The 25942-nt window shown below is 48.5% G+C and overlaps 1 protein-coding gene across 2 annotated transcripts in view; it reads left to right on the forward strand.

Moving 5' to 3' along the window:
• The first annotated feature begins 46 nt into the window (after positions 1 to 46).
• Positions 47 to 25942, forward strand: part of SH3KBP1 (SH3 domain containing kinase binding protein 1) — a 324977-nt gene continuing 299081 nt past the window's right edge. Inside the window, exon 1 of one of the 2 annotated variants that reach the window (XM_028122625.2) lies at positions 47 to 366. In XM_028122625.2, the coding sequence (XP_027978426.1) occupies positions 363 to 366 (4 nt within the window). In that variant the 5' untranslated portion in view covers positions 47 to 362. The remainder of the gene's footprint in view (positions 367 to 25942) is intronic. The other variant, XM_028122626.2, reaches the window with a different exon arrangement.

Genomic DNA, 25942 nt, shown 5'->3' on the forward strand with positions numbered 1-25942 from the left:
AGCGGGCTGCGCGGCCGCGGCTGCCGGGCGCTGGGCTGGGCGGTGCTTCTTCTTCTTTTTTTTTTTTTTCGCAATTTCCACTCGCGGGGAGCAGGAAACCCGGCTCAGCCGGGCGCAGCGGGCCGCGATGCAGCAGCAGCAGCAGCAGCAGGAATCACCACAGGGCAGCAGCGGCAGCAGCAGCGGAGGCAGCAGCGGGCGGCGCTGAGCGGCCGCGGCCGCCGCTACTGAGGAGAAAGCCGGCCCAGCCGCCGCCGCGTCCCGACCCCTGCGCCCCGATCCCCGCGCCCGGATCCCGGCGCCCGACGCCCGCCTCCGCCAACTTCCACGCTGCCTCGGCGGCCCGGCCTGGCTCGACGCCAATGGGTGAGTAGGGGACTGCCTGCGCCCCAGCGCCCGGGAGTCCACCTCAGTCTGCGGGCGGCGCGCCTGTCCCGGGACCGCGGAGTCGGGAGGACGCTCCGGGGACAGGGCCCTGGCGGGTGACATAGCGGTGGGCACCCTGCCTGCCTCGCGCACCCCCATTCACTCCCACTCGCGTCCCTGCTGAGCCCGCGCGGCCCCGACGGGAACCCCGTGGGGGCCTGGGCGGAGGATCGCGGGCCGGCCCGGGGCGGCTGAGGCTGAGGGATGCAGGGGGTGTGGTTGGCTCTTCGGGTGGGCGGGGAGAGTTTTGTCTTGGCCATTTTCTCGCCCCAGCGCGCCCTCCTCTGCGCTGAGGACGTGGGTATTGGGAGCTGGTGGGCTCCGGCCCAGCGCGGGGTTCGCGGTGTCTGTCTTCCTGGCCCCGCGGTGGGGGAAGCCAGAATCTCGGGGTCTCGGGGCGGCCAGGGGCCGGGTTGCCTTTGCTGGGGGCCGACGTGGGGGGGGGGCGGTGCGGGAAACGCCCCAGTACCCGGCCTGGCGTGCCATCCTCGGGTCCTGAGCGCCAGACGCGTCTCTCTTGGAGCCCCTCTTCCTCCGGCCCTGACCCCCTCTCTACCTGCCTGCCTTCTCTCAGTCGGACGAGCTCTCCGCTCCGTGATGCTCAAAGGCCACTTCCTACATCCTCTAAGTCTGAAGGCTGGGGGAACTGGAGCCGGTGATCCAGTCCTCGATTGACAAATAGGAAACCAACCGTTCGGTCTCCTGGGTCCCATCTGGTATAGACTCTGGCATATTGGAGCCACCTTGCCCAGAGGATGTGGCACTTCATTGGGCAAAGGACTTGTGATTGCCTGGGCTAGTAATCGTGTGGCCCACCCAGTTAATGTTCTTGCTGGAAGCTAGTCTCTGTCTTTCATGCCTTTGGCAGATTATTTTTGGGTGTTTCTAGGCCAGGCAGAGGAAGGCTGTAGATCATAATAAATCATAATAAAATGAGACCTTTCTGTGTTCAGGTAATAGGATTTGAGTAGGTGAGTCCAACAATGATAGGCAAGCAGTCATAGGATGCTCCTGAAGACGGATGCACCGGGAAAGAGGAGGTTTAACCCAATCAGCTGTTGACAGGCAGTTAAAATCCCATTTGTAGTCGTTTGCCAAAATGGTTTTCCTTTTCTAAAGTGGTGGCAATTTGATGGCCTCTTGGCTTCAGTGTCACTTTTTTCTCAGTGCCCTTCTCTGGTCCCTGCACTATCTGCAGTCTAAATTAGTTTCTCTGTTACCCTTTCTCCTATTGCACCTTTTAAAAAATAGCGGTATTACATATTTATTTGAGTTTAACATTTATCTCCCCTACTGTAAGCTCTATAACCGTAAGGACAGAACTGTGTTGGTACCATTTTGCTCAGCACTGTTTTCTTTGGTGCCTGGTGTGGAGCAGGCCCTAAATAAATATTTATTGAATGAATGAATGAATGAATGGGTATGAAACCCTCCTACCTGGTGGAAGACAAAACACTTTGCTCAACACTCTTGTTTTGCTTTGGCACCTAGTAAGATGATTTAGTTTATTAACAGAAATATATACTTTAAACATTAACAATCACTTTAGTAACAGGTTGGTTTTTCCTGAGGTAACCAAAAATGATATTTTGATCACCTTTTCTTTTTTTTTTTTTTGTGGGTCCTGAGAGGGTTGCACAAAAAAAGAAGTTAGGTACAAATGTCTTCTGTGGTCTTCTGTATCTCAGAGGGAAGAGGAGTCCAGTTTAAGAAGAAACAGACCTGTTTATTATTCAAGCCTGAACTGTTTTCATTATCCAGAGCCTCCTAAGAAAATTAGAGACTGCTTCTGCATTTTATAGTCCTTTCAAGCTTAATATTTTTTTACTGTAACCATTACAAGACAGAGGGGGTGCAGAAACTGATTTTCATTTATTTCAGGTATTAATACTTAGAGGCAATTGATTAAAATGAATGCTGTCATTTAATTCATTAAAATGTTTATAGTGGGACTTAAGATGTCTGTAGTAGTTTATGGCTAAAGATCACCTGCTATTTTCTTTTTCTTTTTTTTTAGAGAGGGAGGGGGAGGGGCAAAGGGAGTGGGGGAGAGAGAATCTTAAGCAGGTTTGATCCCACCATCTGAGATCATGACATGAGCCAAAATCAAGAGTCAGACACTTAACCGACTGAGCCACCCAGGCACCCCAAAGAATTGTTTGTTTTTTTTAAAGATTTTATTTTTAAGTAATCTTTACACCCAAGGTGGGGCTTAAAGTCACATCCCTGAGATCAAGAGTCTCATGCCCCACCGACTGATCCAGCCAGGCACCCCCCACACCTGTTATTTTCTAAAGCATCTTCAGCAGTGTATTTGTGGTGACGTACAGGTATTTAACAACTGATTCTGTACGTCTTCTGATGGAGCCACCCAGTAGTGCTGTTTCTGAAGCGGGTGTGTGTACACACACAGGCACAGCCCCCTTCCCCAATCCCCCAAGTCTCCTTGGTTTTCAAAAGATTTCTCCAGTGTATCAGTTTGATACACTTGCATTCTTACCTGGCCTGGTAATGATTTTTCTGTTGATGGCTAACGCAGTGAAATTATATAGTCTTTAATCTGAAAACTAACTGAAGAGCATTAAATCCCTAACTCTGAAATGAAGCCAGTTAGTTGCAAAATGGCCTCTTACAAAAGCCCACTCAGAATGTGCCCTCAGAGCTTGCAGGCAGTTGCCTGCAGTGCCAGATAGAGGGAAAGCCTCTTGTCATTACGATCGCACAAATATTAACGATCCAAATTTGTGAATAGTGGAGGATTTGCAAGCCCAGCAAATGATTTAATTTGTTTAGAAAATTCCAGGGTAACAAGAAAGTTTGAACTGTTTTTAGCAATGTATTTTTTGGTGGGAGATTGCTTTATGCTAAACTAAAGCTAGAATGAATGTAATGTGTTGGTCTCCACAAACAGTCTAAAGTTAGAAATGGAAGGACTCTACCTTTATCACTCATGACCTTTACTTTGTCCCCTTGTACCCATCACAGCACAGGCAAAACCTCGCTTCCTCCCTGGTTGCACAGACCTTCGGTTCTTGTTGCATTCCTGACATTCTCTCATCAGTTCTTGTACTTGAAATTGTTTTAAAGTAGATTGCATACAGTGGTCAGTATTCCTCCATTCATCCAACTCTCCATGCAGTATTTATTGATCTCCTGCTTTGTGCCAGGCATTGTGCACGGGCTTGCCAGCGTGGCTTTTGCAGCTGGTGGGAGAAGAAGGCCCGAATGCAGTACTCAAGACGAGGTGATTCGAAGCCCTGCTAGGTCTCATGAAAGGAGATTAGAGAGGGGCAATGTGATTTAAGCTACAGAGGGGTGAGGACAATGTCTTTGAGGAGATTGTGTTTGAACTGAAATCTGAAATCTGAAAATTGGTAGGAGTCATCACTGCCCTCCCACCTCCAGGACCACACCTGGCGTGGAACGGGCGGTTCTCCTCTCGTGACAGCGACGGACCACAGGGAGCCGTGTGGGACAGGACCATGCGGAGGACTGTGCCTGTGGCAGGGGCTTTAGGGGAGCGTTTAAGGAAGCTGGGCGTTGCTCTGGATTGGATGCTGGCCGGAAGCGAGGTAATTCCATGATGGGGGGGGCGGTCCTCGTCAGTCTTACCTAGAAGCAGGAAAGACCAGAGGCTGTGATTGGTAACGAAGCAGCAGTCCCTCCTATTAGCCGGGATGCGGGGATGTGTGGGGCCGTTTGTAATTTGGACAAGGTTCACTTGTTCTCCGTGTTCAGCCAGGATTACAGAGTGGTCTTGTTTTTGTCTTGTCCCATGCTGGCCACAGAGTGGCCTTGTCTGATGCTGGTGTCCTGGGGAATTGTTTGTTCACTGGAGGAGACTGCCTGGCCCGCTCCTGGATGGCAGGGGCTGCTTTTCTGAGCTAAGTGATAAAGGGGGGCAGCGACTAGGAGGTGGGGGAGGACAGTGGCTTTCTAGGTATATTTTGTGGCTCCTTCATTAATATGGGCCAGCTCTAGTCTGCCAGCTCTGCAACATGAAGCACAATAGACAACTGAAATGCCGGCGCGGGGCAAGAGATACAGCGCAAGCTGCTGAGAACCAAGAAGTCAAGGTGGCTGTTCATGGGAAAGATGCGGGGCAGGAAAATACTTGAATCTCTTCAGTGTGAGAGGAGAGTCGAATACAGTGGTTCTCAGAGTGTGGTCCCTCAGCCAGCAGCATCAGCCTCCCTGGGATCTTGTTAGAGACACACATTCCCTGGCCTCAATTCTACCTACTGAATGAGGAAGGGGGAAGGCGTGGAGCCTAGCAATTTGTGTTTTAAGGAGCCCTCCAGGTGGTTCTGATGCACAAAGTCGAGTGTAGAACCTCCTTGCCTGGCGGGTGAGAAAGCTGAGGTTCAGAGTATGTGGGTCCCTGAAGAGTACATGGGCACTCTGGTCAAATATAAGCTGTTGTTATAAGTGACACATGGCCTTAGAGAAGGAGAAGAATGTGCTCCTAGGTCAGAACAAACGTCTTATGGAGTCACTGGAACGGTACAGTGTTGATTCTTCCATGAATCTCATCCATGCCGGCCGTCCAGCACCTGGGCATTAGTGACACAAGCGGGCCCATCTTAGCATTACTTGGACTTGTACCAGAGTATCACGTAGGTCTTTGCCGTTGTCCTTCTTTTCCCTCCATCGTCTTTAGAAGGGACATTCACATACATTGTTAGCATGGTAGGTTTTTTGGTATTTGTTCTTGGTGTTTTGTACCTGGTACCTGCATTAGCTTCTGATTGCTGCTGTAATAAATTACCAAAAACTTGGCACCCTGAAATGCCATATGTTTATTATCTCTAAAGTGCTGGAGATCAGACGTCCAACACAGGTCTCCCTGGGCTAAGATCAAGATGTGGGCAGGGCTGCATTCCTTCTGGAGGCTCTAGGGGAGAATCCCTTTCCTTGCTTTTTCCAGTTTCCAGAGTCCTCTGCATTCCTTGGCTCATGGCCCACTTCCGTCTTCCAAGCCAGCAATGGCCGCTCAGGTCTCTTTCACCATAGCATGTCACTCTGCTACTGACCCTTCTGCTTCTCTCCCGTGCTTGGGGAGGGCAGGAACTGCATCGTTTTGATCATCATGTCCCTGTGCTGGCACGTGGGAAGCCCCAAATTAAAATTGGTTGAGTTAATTGTTACCCCTAACCTTCGAGCTAACTTCACCCAGGTGTGTCTTCGACACTGTCAACAGAGCATGTGCCCCACTGAGCTCAGCGTTTCTCGTCCTCAGTGTCTGTATCCTGAGGGGGATCACCACCTTTCCCGTCACTTCCATAGCTGTTCTGCTGTTTGCCTTGCCTCTCCATTCCCTCTCCCCTTTCTCAGCTCTTTCCAGGGTGCAGTCAAGCCCCAAATGTTTCTGGAATCAACCCCATGTCACCACCCTTCTGCGGATGCTTTAGAACCTGAGCACCTTAGCCAAGCCTTCGGGAAGCTCGGCAGCCACCCTGGCCTTGGTTTGTTCCGAGCTTGTTCAGGCCTCTGAGGCTTTTGCCCACATAGTTTCCTTCAAGGGGAAGGGATTCCTCTCTCTTCTCTGCCTTCTGGTCTCTCTGTGTGAGTTTCCTCTTGCTGCGGTGCCAAAATACTACAAACCCAGTGGCTTGAAGCAGCATAAATGTGTGATCTTACACTTCTGGAGGTAAGAGGTCCAAAATGGGCCTTACTGGATTGACATTAAGGTGTCAGCAGGGCTGCGTTCCTTCTGGAGGCTGTAGGGGAGAATCCATTTCCTTGCCTTCTCTAGCTTCTGGCTAGAGATTCTAGCCCACATTCCTTGGCTTGTGGCCACATCACTCTAACCTCTCCTTCTGTCCTCACACCCGCTCTCTTACTCTGAACCTCCTGCCTTCCCTTTCTAAAGACCGTTGTGTTGTATTGGGCCTGCCTGGATAATTCAGGCTATCCTCCCCATCTCAAGCCCCTTAACTTAATCAACCTGCCAAGTCCTGTTTGCCACTGAAGGTAACATATTCACAGGTTCTGGGGATTCAGATGTGGACATCTTTGGGGGGGCTGTTATACAGCCTGCCGCACCCCTTGTTCATCTTTTGAGTCCTGCTCCAAAGGTTGCTGTAGAACACGTCATCTTGTATGAAGTCTGTTCATCTCTGACAGGGTGTCCCCAACACCATTGCCCTGGCTCATTGCCTGGCATACACTAAGTGCCATATGTCACTGAATGAATGAATGAGTAACCCTTTCACCCAAGTATGGTTACTACTTGAAATTCTCGGAGGCTATTGGCTGCCAGGAGTGTGTGTGCAATTCTGTGAGGTCCCCTGGGCGCGGCGTGTTTGCTGACAGTTCACGGCGGCCTGCACTGCAGTGGGCGAGAAGGCTGACACCACATGTGACATGGCTTCGGCAAAGAACTGCAGGGTCAAGATAGAAAATTTGCCCTGGCAGTGGTTCTCAACCGAGGGCGATTTTGCCCCACAGGGGGACATTTGTCAATGTCTGGAGACACTTGGTTGTCATAGCTGGTGGGGGGAGGACAGTCTATTGGCATCTGGGGGCCGGGGGTTGGGGGCCAGGGCCACTGCCACGTATCCTACAATGTACAGGACAGCCCCCCAGCAGTCGTCCGCCCCCCAAAGTTGGGGAGGCCTGCCCTGAGTGTTACACAGATGGTTGAAGCACCATTTCCTTTCTTCATCAGCAGCTGCTCTGGACACAAGGTCTCCTCTGTAGCCACAGCCTTTGTTTTATGAATAAACCAAGGTCACTGCAAAGCAGGGCTCTTTATCATTCTTTCACCGTGTCGTTCTTTGAGTAGAAAGTGTCTTAACACAGCTCATGTGCCTTTTCTGTCAATACCTGGTCGCCAAGTTGTAAACTTATTTCTCCCGCGTTTGGCTCCCCTGATGTTCTGCCTTCCTAGTGGGATGTGCTTATGTGCCGAGTGGCAGATGGTGGGTCCTTCTGCCACTCACACATCGGTCCCTGCAACTGAAGCTCTGGAAAGGGCCTTGGCAGTCAGGGCAGCCCACAGCATCAGATGATGACACTGAGACTCTGAGAGGCAAAGTGACGTGGTCACTTTCCTAGCTGCAGGAACCCACTTCCTTTAAATAGGAAAAAACTAGCCATGCATACAGGTAGGCGCTCAGTAAATGTCAGGCTCCTGCTTCCCCCAGTGAGGCTCTTTCTACAGGCTGTTTCCCTGGTAAATTAAAAAAAAACCAACCCAGGTTTATTGAGATGTAATTCACGTATCTTACCATTCACTCATTTCAAGTGTGCAGTTCAATGGTTTTTTGGTATATTACATTACTAATTTTTAAAATCGTGGTAAAATAGATATAACAAAATTTGCCGTTTTAACCATTGTTACGCCCACAGTTGAGAGGCATTAAGTACATTCACCGTGTTGTGCAGCCGGCGCCGCTGTCTGTTTCGAAAACTTTTTCATCACCCCTCCCTGGCAAGCATCTAACTTGAAGCATTAGAATCCATGTCCCGTGGGGCTTCCTGGCCACCCAAGCGTTTTGGAGAACACTTGGTGGAAGCCCAAGGGTCCCAGTTAAGATTCTAAAGGAATACAGACAAAGGGAAAGTATGGCTTTGTTGTTTTTAAATGTTTTTGGTCAGTGTTTCCTTTGGGAGGCACTTCATCTTTGCTGGGGTCCCTCTAGCCCCCTCCCTTGGTTATATCCCTCTCCGCCTGGGGGAGAATTGTGAATTTCCTTCTCCATCCTGAAGCATTTGTGAATTAGTTGCTTGGGTAACTTCCTTGGCAATTACTGGGGTTCATTAGGATATTTCAGTCGTGGGAGAAAGCACTGTAATGCCAAACTGATCTCTCGAATCTGCGCATAGAGGGTTGACGCAGTTGTACCTTTCTTTGCCCGAATTCCTTTCGCTGGCAAAGGTACACTGGCATCCTGAGTGACTAGGAGCACTTGGTTTTCAACTTGATTGTTATTTTATGGGTGAATATCTTACAGGCAAGTCTGTAGTTTTCATTAGGGGACACTTCAACAAAGCAAAATGTAGCTCATGGACCTTACTGCAGTGATAAACTGTGCCTATACTTAGCCTCAGGAAGAAAAAAACACTAATAACAAAAAAATCCTCACTGATATGTGTCCTCACTGATCTGTATTCACTGGGCAAGAAAAGCTCGGTAAAGGCCTTAAGCTGATTTCCTTCCAGTGGCCAAGGAAGTTGCCCCCCCTCCCCCAGGAGGCTGGTCTGCCCCCAGGTGGAGGACAGAGTGGCAAGATGAAGTGCTATTCAATTCATACTGCTGTTTCTTCCTCAGTGTCTTGGATTAAATACTATAAATATTGAATTGGTCATTAGTTACTCGTTTTGCCTAACAAATTTAAGTCCTTAAGCACCCAAGTACAGCACATATAGGTAGTTTAAATGACCATCTCCTTAAATTTCAACTTCTTATCAGTCAGTATGCAAACACCAGCCCTTGTGTTTTTGCTGGATTTCTCTGGACTGTTCTAGACTTGGAAGACTTGGGGCCCTGTTCTAGGTCTGGTCCTCTGGGGCTGCACTAGTTTTATCCATCACACACCCACTCCCTGTGTGAAAAGTCTTTAATTAGCTTAGTGTCCTCCCTAATTATTCCAACTAGTTCTCATTTTTGTGCCTAGAGCTGGAAGGAGGTGCTTGAATGTTGTTTTGGATAAGAACTGAAAAAGGCCTTCCTGGCTTTGCTCTCCTCTCCTCTTAGCCAGCTTCTTCATGGATATTCATTTTCTTCACCAGACTGTTCTGGATACTACCCTCTGCTTGAACATTTTACATGCTAGCTTCTGGGTAAAATTCATTTGACATGAATGGCGTCATGAATGGGCATTGCCTTCCTTCCTCCTATTTTGGTCATTCAAAAACCAAAAACCAAAACCCCTCTTCCCAATGAACAAAATGGGATAGCTTTTCATCACTTAACCAGTGATTTCTCACTGCCCTTTTGTTCTCCATAAAATATTAGATGGACAATAGAGGTGTCAACCCAAATACAGTCTGTCAATTAGCTCATTGCTGACACCTAAGCAGGTTGGCAGAGGAGTGTTGGGAAATTGATGGTGATGTTTTAGCTTAATTGCTACCTTTGAATGTCAGAAAAGAAATGAAAAGAAAGTAATTAGCTTTGGGGGGCCTGGGGAAAGAATAGGAGTAGGGGGCTCACCAGTTGAGGACAAATTTGCAAAGGGAAGCAGTTCACAGTGCTCATCTGTTTGTTGGGCCTTGAGACTACAGCTGCTTGCTGGGGAAATTTTAAAACCATTTTTAAAAGTTAGTTTCTGGAAGAGATCATACATCCACATGTTTCAAAATTCAAAAGGTGAAAAGTGCTTACAGTGACAGGTCTCCTTCCCAGTCCCAGTCCTCCAGTTCTCTGGTGGTTCCCTGCCCCCGCTCCCCCCCCCCCCTGTTTTCTTTCTCCCAAATTCTTCCAGGCAGACTTCATGCCCATAACAGCAGACAGTCATTTCCATTATTTCTCCCTCCTTTTTACATTATGATTAATTGCTGATGGAACTTCTTTTTTTAAAGATTTATTTATTTATTTATTTATTTATTTAGAGAGTGTGTGGGGGAAGGGCAGAGAGGGAGGGAAACGGAGAGGAAGAGAATCTCCGGCAGACTCCATGCTGTGCTGAGCCCCGAGCCCGATGTGGGGCTCAGTCTCGGAACCCCAAGACCATGACCTGAGCCAAAACCAAGAGTCTGACCCTTAACTGACTGAGCCACCCAGGCGCCCGAATGAGCAGATAGAACTTCTCCGTAGCTGGTGGGTTCCTCCCCTGGGGAATGTGCATCAGAACGCTATGCCTGGGTCCTCCTCATCTGATTTTGATGGACCGACAGGCATATTTTGGAAGAGTTCTCTAGGAGATTCTGCTGTGTATCCCTGAGTCTCAACTGATCTGGGTTTCGTAACTGGTAGAAACTTTGTCCTGGATCTTAACTGATGGAGACCATGTTCCCTAACTGGATTGGGACTGTCTCCTGCTTCATAGTGGGTGTGTGTGCACGTGCGCGCAGTAAGGACTTCAAGTGAGGAAGCTAAGCAGAGCCTGTTAATCTGAAAAGGGGGGCTTAGTACAGGACCACAGGGGCCTTGCATGCAACCCAAGGGCCCCAACAAACCCCAGAACCAGGGATAGGCCAGCTGCCCCCCATGCCATCTGGCCATCTCCCCTCCCTGCCCCGTCCCAGTTTTTCTCTTTGTGCAACTCCTTCATGGGGCGCATGCCACAGTTCCAGCCACTTGTTAGGAGGGATTTGATTCATCATCCCAGTCCCAAATTCCCATTAGCAAGACTGAGGCCCCTGGAGTCAACATCGCCCCCTGAAGATACACAGGTGGCTGCTGTGGGCCCACTTCTGCGAGGGGCAGGGCGCGCCCGGTTCTGGTTCCATGTAAATGTTTAAGGAGGGTCTCCTCGGTGCCAGGTGTGTGCTAGGCACTGGGGCAGCCTGCCCCGGGAGCAGTGCCGGTGAGACGGGGGACCTGGGGTCACTCTTGGGGCAGGCACTATAAGTGAGGGTGCGTGGAAGCCCTAAGCCAGCATACCTGAGAGCGTCCTGTGCCCATTTTTCCTGGCTTCCTCTTGACAGAGGGGTGACTGGTATGAGGTGGTGCTAGAGTCTTTGAGGATGTTCCGTCCATCTCTGGAGGCCCTTTCATAAGGCTCCCTTGAGGAAGGGCTCCTGGCCACGCCGGGCACAGTTGTGCTTCCGAGTGAGTAAAGGGGTTATTTTTATCCTTTGAGACCCCAGTCTTGTTAACTCACCGTGGTTTCCCCTTTTGCATTGGCAGCACGTAAAAACGTGTACATGTGACTTTGGGGGCATTTGGATGGGTCGATGATAGCACACTGTGGGGGTGGGGTACAGTTGTGACATTATCTGGCTCTTTTAGGGAACCTGTGGGTTTTTAAATGGAGGAAGAGATGAAGACATTGTGAAAAACAGCCCCTGCCTGGCGAGTGAACCGCCCAGTCGGAGAGGCGAAGGGAAAAGGGGGCAGGGGACTGCCACCCTAATGTCTGGCCTGCTGCTTCTCTCCAACCTCTCGCCTTGTCTGCTCTCCACTCTCTCTCCCCCACCCTTTCTTGGTCCCCTCACCCTATCTCTCACCCCTCGATCCCCCCACTCCCTCTCTCTCCTCCCCTCCTGGCTTTGTCCCTCACACTTCCCCGGCTATGTGTCCCTCCTCCTCATTGCCTTCCAAGTCATCCCTTTTCCTACCTTCTCCCCACCTTCTCCCTGCCACCTTCTCTCCCCCTACTTTTTTCTTTGTCCTCACCTCTCTCCCTGCCCCCTCCTCCAGCACCCTCTCTCTTCTCCCCCCTCCCCTCGTCCCCCCCACTCTGTCCCCCACCCACCCATCCTCTGCTGACCCTCCCTCCCTCCCTTTCTTTCTCTCCTCCCCTTCCCCAGGGCCTCTCTCTTTTTGTCCCTTTCTCCTCTGCCTTTCTTTCTTTCTGTCTTTCCTTCCTTCTGTCTCTCTCCCACCTCCTTAACTGCCCCACCCTCTCTCTTCCTCTCCTCTCCTCTCCTCTCCCTGTCTGTCCCCCTTCTCACCCACACTCACCCTCCTCCATACCCCCCTTTTTCACACCCCTCTTACTAACCCCTCTTCCGATTCCCTCTCTTTCCCCCGCCCCTCTACCTCCCATCTCCTCCCCCTTCTCCTCGTCTTCCTCTCCCTGCCCCTCAGCCGGCTCTCTGAGCTCTCTCTCTTTCTCTCTCCCTCCCCCCACCAACACCCTTCCACTCCCGAAAATCCCCTTCTCACACGCCTCCCTCCCATTGCTTCCTTAGAGCCCTCTCCCGCCGGTATTGCCGGGCCTCCCCAGATTTTCCACCGGTCACCACGTCACCATCACCACCTCCTTTGCTCAGTAAAAGTACTGAGGCCCTGAGACTAGGTGAAACTGTCCTTTATTCCTTTATTCGGTGCAGTCTAAGGTCACAACGGCCACAGCAGGAGGTGTGGTCCCCCTGGGGGAGGAGAAACCTTGGCAAAGTGGTCCCTGTCTGGGGCCTGTGGGAGGAGCCTCTGCTGCTGCCCCAGGCTGGGGGTGTGGGGGTGCTGGGGCTGGGGCGAGCCAGCGGTGGGAGGGAGGGCACCGGCTCGCTGCCCGCTGCCCGGGAGGGACTCACCTTACAGGACCTGCACAGGAGCTCTAGTGCATTCTAGGCTGTTTCTTCTTCTAGCTCCAAGATTCTCGAACCTTAAATTTTTTTGGTTATAAATATATAGTGACTGTATTGCAAGGTTTAGAAAATAGGAAGCAGGAGAATTTGGCAGCCCAGACTGTACCCCGATGCAAGCACTCTCATTTTCCTTTGGTCTTTTCAGCCTTTTTACTGCCTACTTGTGGGTGTGGGGCCTGGTGTCTTTTTACCTTCATAGTCATCTTCAAAGACAGCGTTTTCAGTTGCTGAATATCTCAGTTCATGAACCTCAATTTATGTAACTATTTCCCTATCATTTGAGCAGTGAGCGTGTTTCCATCATCTTGATATTATAAATGGGGATGTGATCGACATCATTTTCCTTTTTACCCTTTAAGGAATTCGGGTCGTAGGCAGGGTTTTATATTTTATATTACATTTTATATCCATTCTTTGTTTCCATAGCCCCCTAAATGACTAGAATGGCCAAGGGTGATGATGCTAATGAAGAGGACCCGAGGCCGCGGGGATTCATGGGGTACTTGCCGTCCCTGTGCTGATCTCAGGTTTAGTTCAAGAAACTGCTCATACGGCTTATCACCCTTTCTGTACTCTGTGCGCTTCACCTGTGTGGGCGTGTATGTGTGTGAGCGAGAGACGGACGGGCAGGTACAGAGACGGGGTTGAGAGAGACAGAGACAGGGACAGAGACGGGAGGGGGGAAGAGAGACACCTCTGAAGGAGATTGCTAGGGAGGCTTTCGTAGTCCACAACACTGTACCCTCTTCACTGTGCCATTTTGGGTGATTAATCTTGGTTTAGCGTTCAGGTGTGAGGTTAGGGTATACACAGTGAAAGGTGAAACCCTTGGGGGTTTGGTTCCTTCTCTTTCTTTTCCCTTTCCCTTCCTCTTTTCACTTCATGCCCTGACTGGCACTGAAAGGAACTTTGTTTTCTAAAGTCATAGGGAAAAATGTGTCCTGGAGGCCCTGGGACCTCATTGTGACTTTATATTTCTCTGGGATGTGGGTCCAAGTCCCGTGCCGACAGAGAAAAGGTCATGGCTGTAATAACTCTCCTGTGGTTTCTGAGCTTAGCTTTGTGTCATCATCATACACTCCCCTCAAAATATAATGCTTTTAGCTTCAAAGGGCAATGGGTAGGGCTGGTCAGAATCTCAAGAACCAGGCCAGAAGAACCATCTCAAGGCCTTGCCTTCATGGCGCATCAGTTTCGTTAATGGATAGCATCGTGTGAAGTATTTATTCCTCAGCCAATAGCCTATGCCAAGTGTCAGCTCATGTACCTGGTAAAAAAATTAGTTGAATATGTATGATGCCCTCTTAGGGGCAAGTTTCTATAAAAGTTCTAAACCTTGTGATAGTGTTAGAGAGCATTGGTAGCTCACCTCTGCCACATACTTTCTCCCTTTCTTACATTTTCAAATTGTGAACATAACCAGCTCGTACTGGTAGAACAAACAAGACATTCGACCCAGTACTGCCATATATTGGAATTCAGTTAAATTCTACAAGTGTTTATTGAGTGCCTGTTAAGTGTAAGATTTGATAACCAGAGGAACTCAGAGATATTTAGGATTCCACTCAATGACACATTTTAGTTAACTTTCGTTTCCCTAACTGGGAGGGAGACTGTGATGTGATTATTTCAGGAACCACACAGTGAAATAAGCTGTCAAACCAAAGGGTGTTTGTTTGAAGAAATTGTGTTTATCCAGAAAGAAAGAAAGGTCTTAATTTGAGGAACACACGTCAAGTTAGAAGACAACTTTCTGAGATTCAATAATGTTTAGTCAGTCTCCGAAACTCCCTTCCCACTGGAGGTCTAGAGAGAAACCAGATAGAGCAGGGTTTCTCAAACGAGTAATGTGGAAGGTCCCCTCACAAGGAAAATGGTTTGCAAGAATCCCTCTTTTGCCTTAAACATTTGAAAGTGTTATTAGCTTTTATTTATTTTTTGTGGTCCAATATGCATAAGATAAAGTTTACCATTTTTACCATTTTAAGTGTATAGTTCAGTGGCATTAAGTGCATTCACATTGTTTTTTATTTTTTTATTCTTTCTTTATTTTATTTTCTTTAAAGATTTTATTTATTTGAGAGAGAGGAAGAGAGAACATGAGCAAGGGGAGGGGCAGAGGGAGAAGGGGCAGCCTGATGCGGGGCTCGATCCCAGGACCCCAGGATCATGACTGGAGCCAAAGGCAGACGCTTCACCGACTGAGCCACCCACGTGCCCCACATTCATATTTTTGTCCAACTATCACCACTGTCCTTCTCCAGAACTTTTTAATCTTCCCCACCTGAAACTCCATGCCCCTTAGGCATTAACTCCCCGTTTCCCCTGCCTCCAGCCCCTGGCGACCACTATTGTACTTTCTGTCTCCATGATTTGTGACCACTGCATGTACCTCATGTACATGGAATCATACCGTATTGGTCCTTTTGTGACTGACTTATTTCACTTGGTGTATGTCTTCAGGGTTCATCCGTATTGTAGTGCATGCCAGATTTTCCTTCCTTTTTAAAAAGATTTATTTATTTATTTATTTATTTATTTGAGAGAGAGAGAAAGAAAAAGAGAGGGAGAGAGAGAATCTCAAGCAGACTCCCTGCTGAGCGTGGACCCTGTTAACGGACTGAACCCCCCAGGCATCCCCAGACTTTCTTGATTGCCTTAAACTTTTTAATAATACTACTACTTTAAAATCCAGGCACTTAACTAGATAAGAGCTCCTTTTGCTTTTAGCTCATTTGTAAGTATAAACCTGACATAGATTTGCAAATTAAGGATAAATTAACCCAATAAAGCTCAAATCAACACTGATAGGAGCCATGATGTTGTGTTCCAGAGACGGAGTCTTAGCTGGCCATGTGACAGAGCGCACATTGCTTGACGTGGCACAATCTTTTGAGTTCACTTGTTTCTCCCATCTCTTTTTTCTCTTCAAACCACGGTGAGAACTCATCCTTCATACAGGCCATTTCACTTGAAGCAATGCCTTCAAAACAGTTCTGAAAGCTGATATGATATTTGATACACACAGACTATATAGGCTGTGTGGATGGTGTCAAATGTCATTATAAAATATACACTCACGACCCCATCCCCTGATGTGTGCTCTGGCTCAGTCCCCTCTCCTTGCCTTCTCAGGAGGAGACGACCATCATGGGTCTTTTTTTTTTTTTTTTAAAGATTTTATTTATTTGACGGAGAGAGACAACACACAGTGAGAGAGGGAACACAAGCAGGGGGAGTGGGAGAGGGAGAAGCAGGCTTCCCTCGGAGCAGGGAGCCCGATGTGGGGCTCGATCCCAGGACCCCAGGATCATGACCTGAGCCGAAGGCAGACGCTTAATGACTGAGCCACCCAGGCGCCCCCATCATGGGTCTTTTTTAAAATTTTATTTTATTATGTTATGTAATCACAATACATTACATCATTAGGTTTTTTTTTTTTTTATTTGACACAGAGAGACACAGTGAGAGAGGGAACACAAGCAGGGGGAGCGGGAGAGGGAGAAGCAGGCTTCCCGCTGAGCAGGGAGCCCGATGCGGGACTCGATCCCAGGACCCTGGGATCATGACCTGAGCCGAAGGCAGATGCTCAATGACTGAGCCACCCAGGCGCCCCTACATCATTAGTTTTTGATGTAGTGTTCCATGATTCATTGTTTGTGTATTTAAAAATCATCATTCCCTTCTTTAACAAACAGTTTTATCATTTCCACATATATCTCCTAAAAACATATTGTCTGGTTTTGCTTGGTTTTAAATTTTTAAACCTGACACCATACTGCACAGAGACTTGTGTTTTGCTTGTTGTCTCTCGTTTTGTAGTTTGTTTATTTTTCCTGCTGGTGTGCCATTGTGTATTTATCCTTTCTCTTGCCGGTGGACTTTTGCATTGCTTCCAGTTTTTTGCTACCATGAATGGACTCCCTATCACCGTTTTAGTAGATGTCTCTAGGTGCCGTGTGTAAAATATGGTTTTTTAAAGGTGTATAGCAAGGAGTGATTTTGCTGGCTTTCAAGTTGCTGGATTTCCAAAGTGGTTGTACCAGCATATTCTCCCAGGGAATGGGGGAACAATCAAACCAATGAATAAAGAAGAGAGCGTATTTATTGAAGGAGAGAGTATGTGAGCTTGAGAAGAGAATGCCAAATTGGTTTTCAAAGTGTATAATCTCAGAGCGTAAACATTTCTGCTGCTCCTGTGCCCACCAACATTTGGTACCCCAGATATATTAGGGGATAGGCTAAATGGCCGTCACAGAGACCCCCAAGATGGCATCGCTGTCTGTTTTCGGCTCTGCTCTGCAGGGTCATGGGGTCAGGTGCCTCCTCTCCCGTTGCCCCCTCCACCATTGCTAGGGCCTTGCCTTTGTCGGCGTGGTAGGGTGGTAAGAGGGCCTTGTGGGTACTGGTCTGCCTTCTAGCCCACGTGGGGAGAGGGAGGTGGGGGTTGAGCAGCTCCTCTCTTTAGAGCATGTGACTTGGAAGCTGCTCATGTCATTCCCTCACACAGCGCATTGGTACAAATTTAGCTAAAGTCTCAGCCCCAGCTGCAGGTGGGTCTGGGGGATGTAGTTTGCCCTGGGCAGCCAGGTGCCCCACACAACCTGGGGCTGGGAGTATTAGTTTCCTATTCCTGCTGTAACAGATTACCACAAACTCAATGGCTTAAAACAATACAGAGTTATTGTCTTGCAGTTTGGGAGGCCAGAAGTCCAGAATGGGTTGGCAGGGCTGCGTTCCTTCTGGAGGCTCCAGGGAAGGACCTGTCCTTTGCCTTTTGCAGCTTCTAGAGGCGGCCGTACTCCTTGGCTAACAGTCCCTTCTTCACGTCACTCCTACCCCTGCCTCTGTTTTCACATCTTCTCTGGCTCATCTGCTTCCCTCTTCTCTGTTTTCAGGCCCTTGAGATGATGCTGGGCCCACCCAGATAATCCAGAATATTCTCCCCGTCTCAAGAGCCTCGAGTTAATCACACCTGCAAAGCTCGTTCTGCCTGGTTATAACCTATGTACAGGTCCTGGGAATTAGCATATGGACATATTTGGGGATGCCATTATTCTGTCTACCCTGGAAGGAGGGAAGGGTTCTATTTATAAAAGGAGGAAGAGGACACTGGGAGGTAATCATCAGTCTCTATTGCATCATCTGACTGCATTTTTGCCAGTCTCATGACTGGGTGTATTTTGAAAGTATTAAATTTGTCAGAGCTGGTGAACTTGTTGAAGATGGGACTTTGTTTTCTCTTACTTTGTGATTCCCAGGGTTCACATGTCTAAATAATCACAAAAGCAAACCGTATTTTTGAGGTCTACTTTTTCTCTCTTATGAGTGACAGTGTCCTCCCTCTGTCTTTGTTTGCTGCATTCCTTTTGTGAAGGCCACTTCCAACTGCGGGCCCACTTGTAGTTTCCTCAGGGGGGCCCACGGGGCAGGTGGTGTCACTATGGTTAAATACGTGGTATGTAGGAGGAGGCTTGGCATAGAGTAGGGCCTCAAGTGAGTTACTAACAAACAACCAAAAAGGCCACACTAGTACATTGTGCCAGAGCCCTCTCACGTGTGAAGACCCCCTCATACGTTCTGTGCACATTATGGGTGCACTGATTATAGGCCCCTATCCTTATAGCTTTGGGCCCCCCAGCTTGTGTGTTCATCTGTTTTCTGTGCGTGTGTGTGCGTGTGTGCGTGTGTGTGTGTGTGTGTGTGTGTGTGTGTGTGTGTGTGTGAAAGAGAGAGAGGGGGTGGAGACAGACACAGATTTTTTTTTTGGCATGTACTGTGGACTGAATGTGTCCCCACAAAGTTAGGACCCTAATCCCCAATGAGATGGTATTTGGAGGTTGGACTTTTTGGAGGTAATTAGGTCACGAGGGTGGAACCCTCATGATGGGGTTAGTGGCCTTATCAGAAGAGATAGCAGAGAGCTTTCTCGCTCTCTTTCTCTCTCCCTTTCTTCCTGCCCCCTCTCTCCCTCTTCCTCTCCCCCCACCTTTCTCTCTACCACTCCCGCAACCCCTGTATGAGGCTACCATGAAGAGGGTTCTCAGCGGAACTGTGATCTTGGGCTTCCAGCCTCCAGAACTGCGACGAATAAACATTTGGTGAAGTCACCCAGTCTCTGGTATTCTTGTTACAGCAGCACACACTGACTAAGACGGCACGGGAGAGGGGGGTGAAAGGGAGAACTCTGGTGGTATCTGTCAGTCCCTGACTCTGTCTCTTTGGTGGAAGACTGCAAATACTTACCTCAATGTTGATAGATATACAGAAGTTTTAGAAAATAACTCAGAATCATCTGAAGTTACACATTTTTTCTTCTGCCAGAATGTAGAAATAACATAAAAGCAAATGCCTCCAAAGAATTCGGAACATCTTAAAATGGTGCTGAACTGAGTTGTGTGGACTGAGCGTGAGTGCTGGGGACACTGGGCCTATGGGTAGTAAGGTTGTGGAAAGGGTCTTTGCTGTGGATGGTGTTTTGGAAATCCAGTGTAGGAAATAATCTTAAGATTGTTAGGAACTGTGAGAGCCACATCAGGATCTCATAGTGGCCCACAGTGTTTTATAAATCTCAAATTGCTGATGTCTGGGAATCCAGGTGATGTTTCCATAACATTTGAGATCCCCGGCTGCTCTTCAACACCAAGTCTTCTGGTATCCTTGGGCTGGCATTCCTGCTAGGCTGCAGTCGTAGGAGCTCTGTCCAGATGGGTGAGCATGTGAATTCAGTTTGCTGTGCTCCCCACCACTCTCTGTTGCCTCCCAGACATGAGCTGTGATTGGCAATCAGTTGCTAGAGATAATCAGGCTTATACTGTTGTTCCTGGACTGTCTTGACTTTTCGGGTGCCCTGCCTACCCCACTAGACCATTGAGTTGGCTTTCAAACATCCCACCTCAACAGTTTGAATTGTCTCCTGAAATTACAACCAGACTGTGCTCTCTTTGGTTGGGGTTGAATCATTCTTTCAGAGAGTGTTGCTGAAAATTTGCAGGTCACAAGGATTATGTGAACCTCCAGGTGGACCTGCTATTTAATTATTGACTCCGGGTCACTCTCCTTTGAATGTTCCTGTCACAACCAGCGGGATTGGTATGTTGTTTTTCATCTGCTAACCTTGGTCCCACCATGTGTCTGCCTGGCCCACGAGTGAGAAATGCCAATAGTTTCCAATATCCCAGGCTCTTCCCGCTCACCTGAGCTGTGATTTGAGCACCAGAACACCACCAGTGTCCGATGCACTTTCTTTAGACCCGTGTCATCATTGACCTTGGTGCTGACATGTGTGTGCTGGCTCTATGCTGGATGTACCTTGGGAGCTGCTGTTTTAAAATAGATTGTCCTGTCAGGAGCATCCAGGTGTTGGACCTTCAGTGGTAAGAAAAGATATTTAAAGGCATAACATGATGGGAGAGTTCTGAATCAACCCGAGGAGGCTGGGGTCAGGGGAGCAGAGCAGCAGCGGGGAGGAATGGGGTCTCATCTGATTTCTGTGCTAGCTCGGGTCCTCCCCATCTCCCCCCAACTTGGAGAGCTTCTTTGATGAGTCTTTGCTTCCTTCTGATAATGGGGGGCTAAGTCAGTCGTGTGTCGTTTATGTGTGCACTAATTTTTAGATATAAGGTAGGGAAACCTTGTTGTGGTGATGACTTAGGAGTCCGTGATACTCATTAGTCTTTTTCTCTGGCTCCAACAGCACTATCCTGGGCGCCTTCCCATTGCTTCCCTGCTCTCCCTGAGCTCTGCTAAGTCTTTGCCTTGTCCCTTCCTCCATACTGTCCTAGGCCCTGTCCTGGGAAATCCTGGCTCACAGCCTGGAGCTGATGAGTTCTTGCTTAGGAGGTGGAAGAGAATAGCATGTTTGGCTAAAATAATTCCTGCGGGTGCCTGGGTGGCTCAGTTGGTTAAGCGACTGCCTTCGGCTCAGGTCATGATCCTGGAGTCCCGGGATCGAGTCCCACATCGGGCTCCCTGCTCAGCGGGGAGTCTGCTTCTCCCCCTGACCCTCTTCCCTCTCGTGCTCTCTATCTCTCATTCTCTCTCTCTCAAATAAATAAATAAATAAAATCTTTAAAAAATAAATGAATAAAAAAATAAAATAAAATAATTCCTGCATGCTACTGTCATAATTTCACTTTCCTGGCTTGATAGTTATGAATGAGAAGAAACCACCAATTGAGGATGATTTACTGGTTTTTGAGGGGGGATCATGAGACGTCTTATTTATCTTTGCTTCACTTGGTTTGCTGGAGAATGCATGGAAACCCGATTTGTTGTAGCCAGACACCATTCCCTCTTCCTTTTCCTCCCTCCCCACCCCTAACTCGGATGCAGATACGTCCGGGTGCACGGGAGAAGGGTCACTGCTTGAGGAGAGGGCACTGGGCACATGCTGGCTCAGGAAGCCCCACCAGGTACTGCAAGGACCCCACGAATCATGCTCCGTGGACTGTCGATCCTTTGGCGCTGAGGCAAAGACCATGGTCGTCTCCTCCTCACTGGTCTCCCCATATCTGGCACAGTGTCTGAGCCAGAATGAGCAGCAAAAGAAAAATATTTGTTGAATGAGTGAAAACAGCATATGATGTATGACTCTAAAGCCAGAGTCTTGTTTCCCCAAACTGGGCCGGAAGTCAGTATTCAATGGCATTGCTTATTCACGGCTCCTGCACACACCGCGTATGGGCAGGAGCAGCTGAGGAGGTCCACGCTGCTCACAGTCTTCCCTGCTGTTGGCCCTTTTGCGGCGTAACGTGTGTTCCCATGTTTGGATGTATTTCTGTCTTGAAAGAACCGAAGAGACAAGTCAAAAGTCTCCATGGCATGGTCTGTAGGAGAAATGTGGCGGCGCGACGGTAGTTGTGTGGGGACTGCTTCTGCTCTACAACACGGGCGTCTTCCGTGGCCCTTGCTGAGCCTTTACCAGGCATCTCGTCAGCGCCGAACTCGTCGAGGAAAGAGCAATGATGGGCTCAGACAGGGGCGCCCCGTGTTGTGAGGGCAGCTAGCGGGCCGTCTTGTTTTACTGTCCCTTCCAAAGTTTCCTTTGCCGTGAGTCCGCCACAGAAGAAATCCGCTTTATCTTTCTTAGCGGTGGCCGGCGTGTGGGCTTGCCACACTTCCTCCCGGGACGTACTGAAGCGCATGCCTGTGCTCTGGGCTGTGCAGAGGAGATCGAGATAAGGGAGTCAGTGTGCTCATTTCGGCAGGCTTCTCATCCTGCATTTTAGGGAAGTGTCGCTGGCTCCCCCACCCCGAGTGCCCTGCAACGCGACCTTTTTCTTCTCTTTTCCTCTTGCTGTCTTTTCTCTTTAGCCCGAGCTAGTCCCTGGTGTTCTGCCTCAGGATTTTTTTCTTCGTCCCCAGAGAGTCATTGCTTAGGAAATGCCCTCTTGTCAAAGACACGGAGTCTCCAATATCATAAATTGGTAGCAGAAACTCCTCTGTCATTTGGCTTAATATTTTAACTGTTGCTAATGGCTGAGAGCTGGCAGCATGATGGCAGGTCCCTTTGGAAGCCAGGTGGGCCGGTTGGACTGTTGGCTGTCTACTTTTGTCAATGTGGAAATGCTCACTTGGGGACTAGCCCATTTGTCACAGCCACTCCGATCTTTTAATGCTTTTATGCTTTGGAGAATTATAGGAGCCAGATGCTGCTTCACCAGGTAAGCGAGACTTGCTAAAAATAGAGCTTAAATGGCCCATTGTTCTGGCATTGGAAATCATGGCTTTTTTTTATTTTTAGGCCAGCCTTTATTAGCCCTAACCACTGTCAAGCCCAGGTAATAGGAATCGCTGAGCATGACCTTTGTCAGTTAGACACTGTTAGGGTTGGAACCCTGACTCCCAGCTCGTTGGAAAGAGAATCCAAATCTCTTGAAATATGGAGTGCTGAGTGCCATGTGGCTCTTCTTCACCCCCACCCTCTGTTCAGGAGGATTCTGTGTCTGTGCACATTTACCGTGCTCCCCGCCCCCCACACAGAAAGTATGTTGAAAAAGAGTGAGTTCTGGCTCTCTTTGAGTTTCTGGCACTGGCGAAATAAATAACCAGAACAGACTGGCATCTACTAGCTTCGAGGCCTTTGAAGAACAACACTGAGACTCAGACCCATGTACTGTGGGGTTGGGGTGCCCCAAAATGGAAATTGGCCTCACCATACTTAGTTGCAGAGTGATGCATTAAATGGTAGGTAAGAATAGGCTTAACTTCCATTGCTCATTTCATAAGTAATAATCTCATTTTACTATCCCCATTCTTGCCCACCTTCAGTTACAGAAATAACTCTGAGTGGGTTTTCTTTTTAAAGATCTGTGTCAAGCAAATACCTCATAAAAATGGCACAGGCAAAGTGTTCTATTTAGAATAGCCCTGTGACACAAAACCACGTGTCGTGTGTTTTCTGTCCCCAGGCACTGGTTTCTTTGGAGGTAAGGCCTACGGGAATGGACGCCAGTGGCAACCAGTGGCATGGAGCCAGGCCTTCAGGGGAGGCAAGTGTTGTGGACTTTGGAAGATAGTTTTACTCGGGACTCACTCATTTATTAGGCCCGAAACAAGCTACTCCGGTATTTGATAGTCAGGTGTACTGGTTTCCTTTTGCTGCCATGACAAATGACCACAGAGTTAGTGGCTTAAAACAACATGAATTTATTGTCTTACTGTTCTTTAGATCAGAGGTCTGATGTGAGTCTCAGTGGTCTAAACTCGTGTTGACAGGGCTGTGTTCCTTTCTGGAAACTCTAGGGAAAATGATATTCCCTTGTCTTTTCCAGCATCTAGAGACTGTTCACATCCCTTGGCTCACGGCCCCTTTCCTCCATCTTCAAAGCCTGCAGCAGGGGGTCCTCTCCTCATGTCACATCACATCACTCTGACCTTCTCTTTGCCCCCAACTTAGACTTGGAAGAACCCTTAGGATTACATCAGGTCCACCAGGATAATTCAGGGTAATCTCCCGATTTTAAGGTCAGCTGATTAGCCAGCTTAATTCCATCTGCAACTTTAGTGTCCCTCTGCCAGGTAGTCACAGCTCCAGGGATTGGGATGTATCTGTTCCGCCTGCCACGCCAGGGATGCTGTTTTCTTTTTTTAAAATTCCAGTAAAATTAACATACAGTGTTATATTAGCTTCAGGTGGGGATGTTGTTCTTCTCGATCTCCATGTCAGGTAGGGCCAAAGGGGCAGTCGATTTGGTGGCAGCCTGTGTGGAAGACAGCTTCCATCTCTGCAGAGTTTGAGGAAGTTGCAAAGGAGGTTTCGCTCACCTCAGCGGGCCATAAAGTTTGCCAGATGGCCTTGGTGCACTGTAGACTGTCCTGGGTTTTTGATGATCCTAGCTGAGACTCTCACTGAGGGCCACCCTCTCCCAGGCTGCTGGGGTCTTGGGTCGCATTGAAGCAGAGCCAGGAGTTGGGATGGCTGGAAACAGCTGGGCTGTGACCAGCAAGAGGGGAATGAGGAAGCAGGGGGATGAGGACAGGAAATGACAGATGAGTCTGCCCCTTGGGAGGAAGAAAATAGAAGATGGGCTTGATTACATCTGGCCCTAAAGAAAATAAAAGCATGGGCTTTCTTGTGTGCTTTGTGATTGATTCCACTGTTGAGTCAACTTGAAGACCTTGGGCTAAATAAATTAGTTTGGTCAGGTTTTGGACTTTTAGTATGCTCCAGCCCCCGTAAGCCCGAGGAGCTCAGTATGGACACTTGGTGTCCCAGGGGAGGTTTGTCACTGCCCAAACGGCCCTCTCTGGAGACAGCAGCAGCCCAGGTGGAGACCTCGTCCCTGGAGGGCTCCACTCCGGGAGGTGGGGGGGTGGGGTTGTCGGCCTGAGCTGGCACGTGCTCTCTGGGCCATAAACGTGTTCTCAGGAATCCCAAGACATTGTCTGTTGTGAACTGACCTAAACTGGTTTGTCCTTTGAAGAATTGTCACATTCTTTTGGAAAACAGCTGATGGGAGCCTGTGCGTCCTTTCCCACAGTCCCACGACCAGGAGGTATGTTACTGGGAAAGCAAGTCTCCGACCAATTTTGGCCACTCACTCAACACTTGTTAGCAAGTAGGCTTGGAGGGAGCCCTGCCTGTCCCTCATGCTCTGCAGAGTTCAAGCTCTCTGGCCAAGTGGAAGACAGTCAATGCAGATGTTATGGTGTTCCAGTGGCAGGATTCGGTTAGCCCCCAGGGAGGGGACAGGGCCCTTCTTTAATGGATGACCAAGGATCCTGATAGAGTCCAGGGCCCCTTTTCTGAAAGCTATGGATGCTGGTATTCCTAGATTCTTCTGTGTGGTTCTTGCTAGGGCCGAGCTGCCAGCATGATATTTTCACCCAATCCAGAGAGCAGGGAGCCATTGCTCATTTCCATCATGCCGATTGACTAACTCTGCTGCAGATGGACTGTCATTGGTCTTTCAAAGGCTAACCCAGTATCCCTGGAGCATTCGTTTCTGATTTGGGCACTTCACATATGAACTGACCACCTTCAGGGTAAGGATTAACTAATGTACATTGGCATATATTACACTATTTTTTAAGGGTGGGTTGATTTTTAAAAATTTTTTGAACTTTTAATTTTTTCTTTAGACTTAAAGAAAAGATGCAAAAAATAGTGTAGTTTCCATATATCCCTCACCAGCTTCCCCTAATGTTCACATCTTACATAATCACAGTACTGTTATCAGAACCAGGAAATCAACATTGGTGTAATACTATGTACTAAAGATCATGTTTAATTTCTTAAGTTTTCCCACTAATGTCCTTTTTTTTTTTTAAACATTTTATTTATTTGACAGAGAGAGACACAGTGAGAGAGGGAACACAAGCAGGGGGAGTGGGAGAGGGAGAAGCAGGCTTCCCTCGGAGCAGGGAGCCCGATGCGGGGCTCGATCCCAGGACCCTGGGATCATGACCTGAGCCGAAGGCAGACGCTTAACAACTGAGCCCCAGGTGCCCAACTAATGTCCTTTTTTTGTTCTTAGGATCCTATCCAGGATCCTACATTGTATTTAGTTGTCATTTCTTCTCAGTACTCTGCATTCTGTGACATTTGCTTAATCTTTCCTTGACCTTCATGACCTTGACACTTTTGAAGAGTATTGATCAGTATTTTGTTGAACGTCCCTCAGACTAGGTTTTCTCATGATTGGACTGAGGTTATGCATTTTTTTAATGGTGGCAAAAAAAAAAATAAACATCAAATTTACCATTTTAGCCACTTCAAGTATATAGTTCGGTGGCAAATCAGGTACATTCATGATGTTGAGCAACATCACCACTACGTATTTCCAGAACGTTTTCATCATCCCAAACGGAA

This window comes from Eumetopias jubatus, unplaced genomic scaffold (genome assembly GCF_037043125.1).
Source record: "Eumetopias jubatus isolate StellerSeaLion01/CBP00866 unplaced genomic scaffold, mEumJub1_p1.0 scaffold_11, whole genome shotgun sequence".
Taxonomy (NCBI): domain Eukaryota; kingdom Metazoa; phylum Chordata; class Mammalia; order Carnivora; family Otariidae; genus Eumetopias; species Eumetopias jubatus.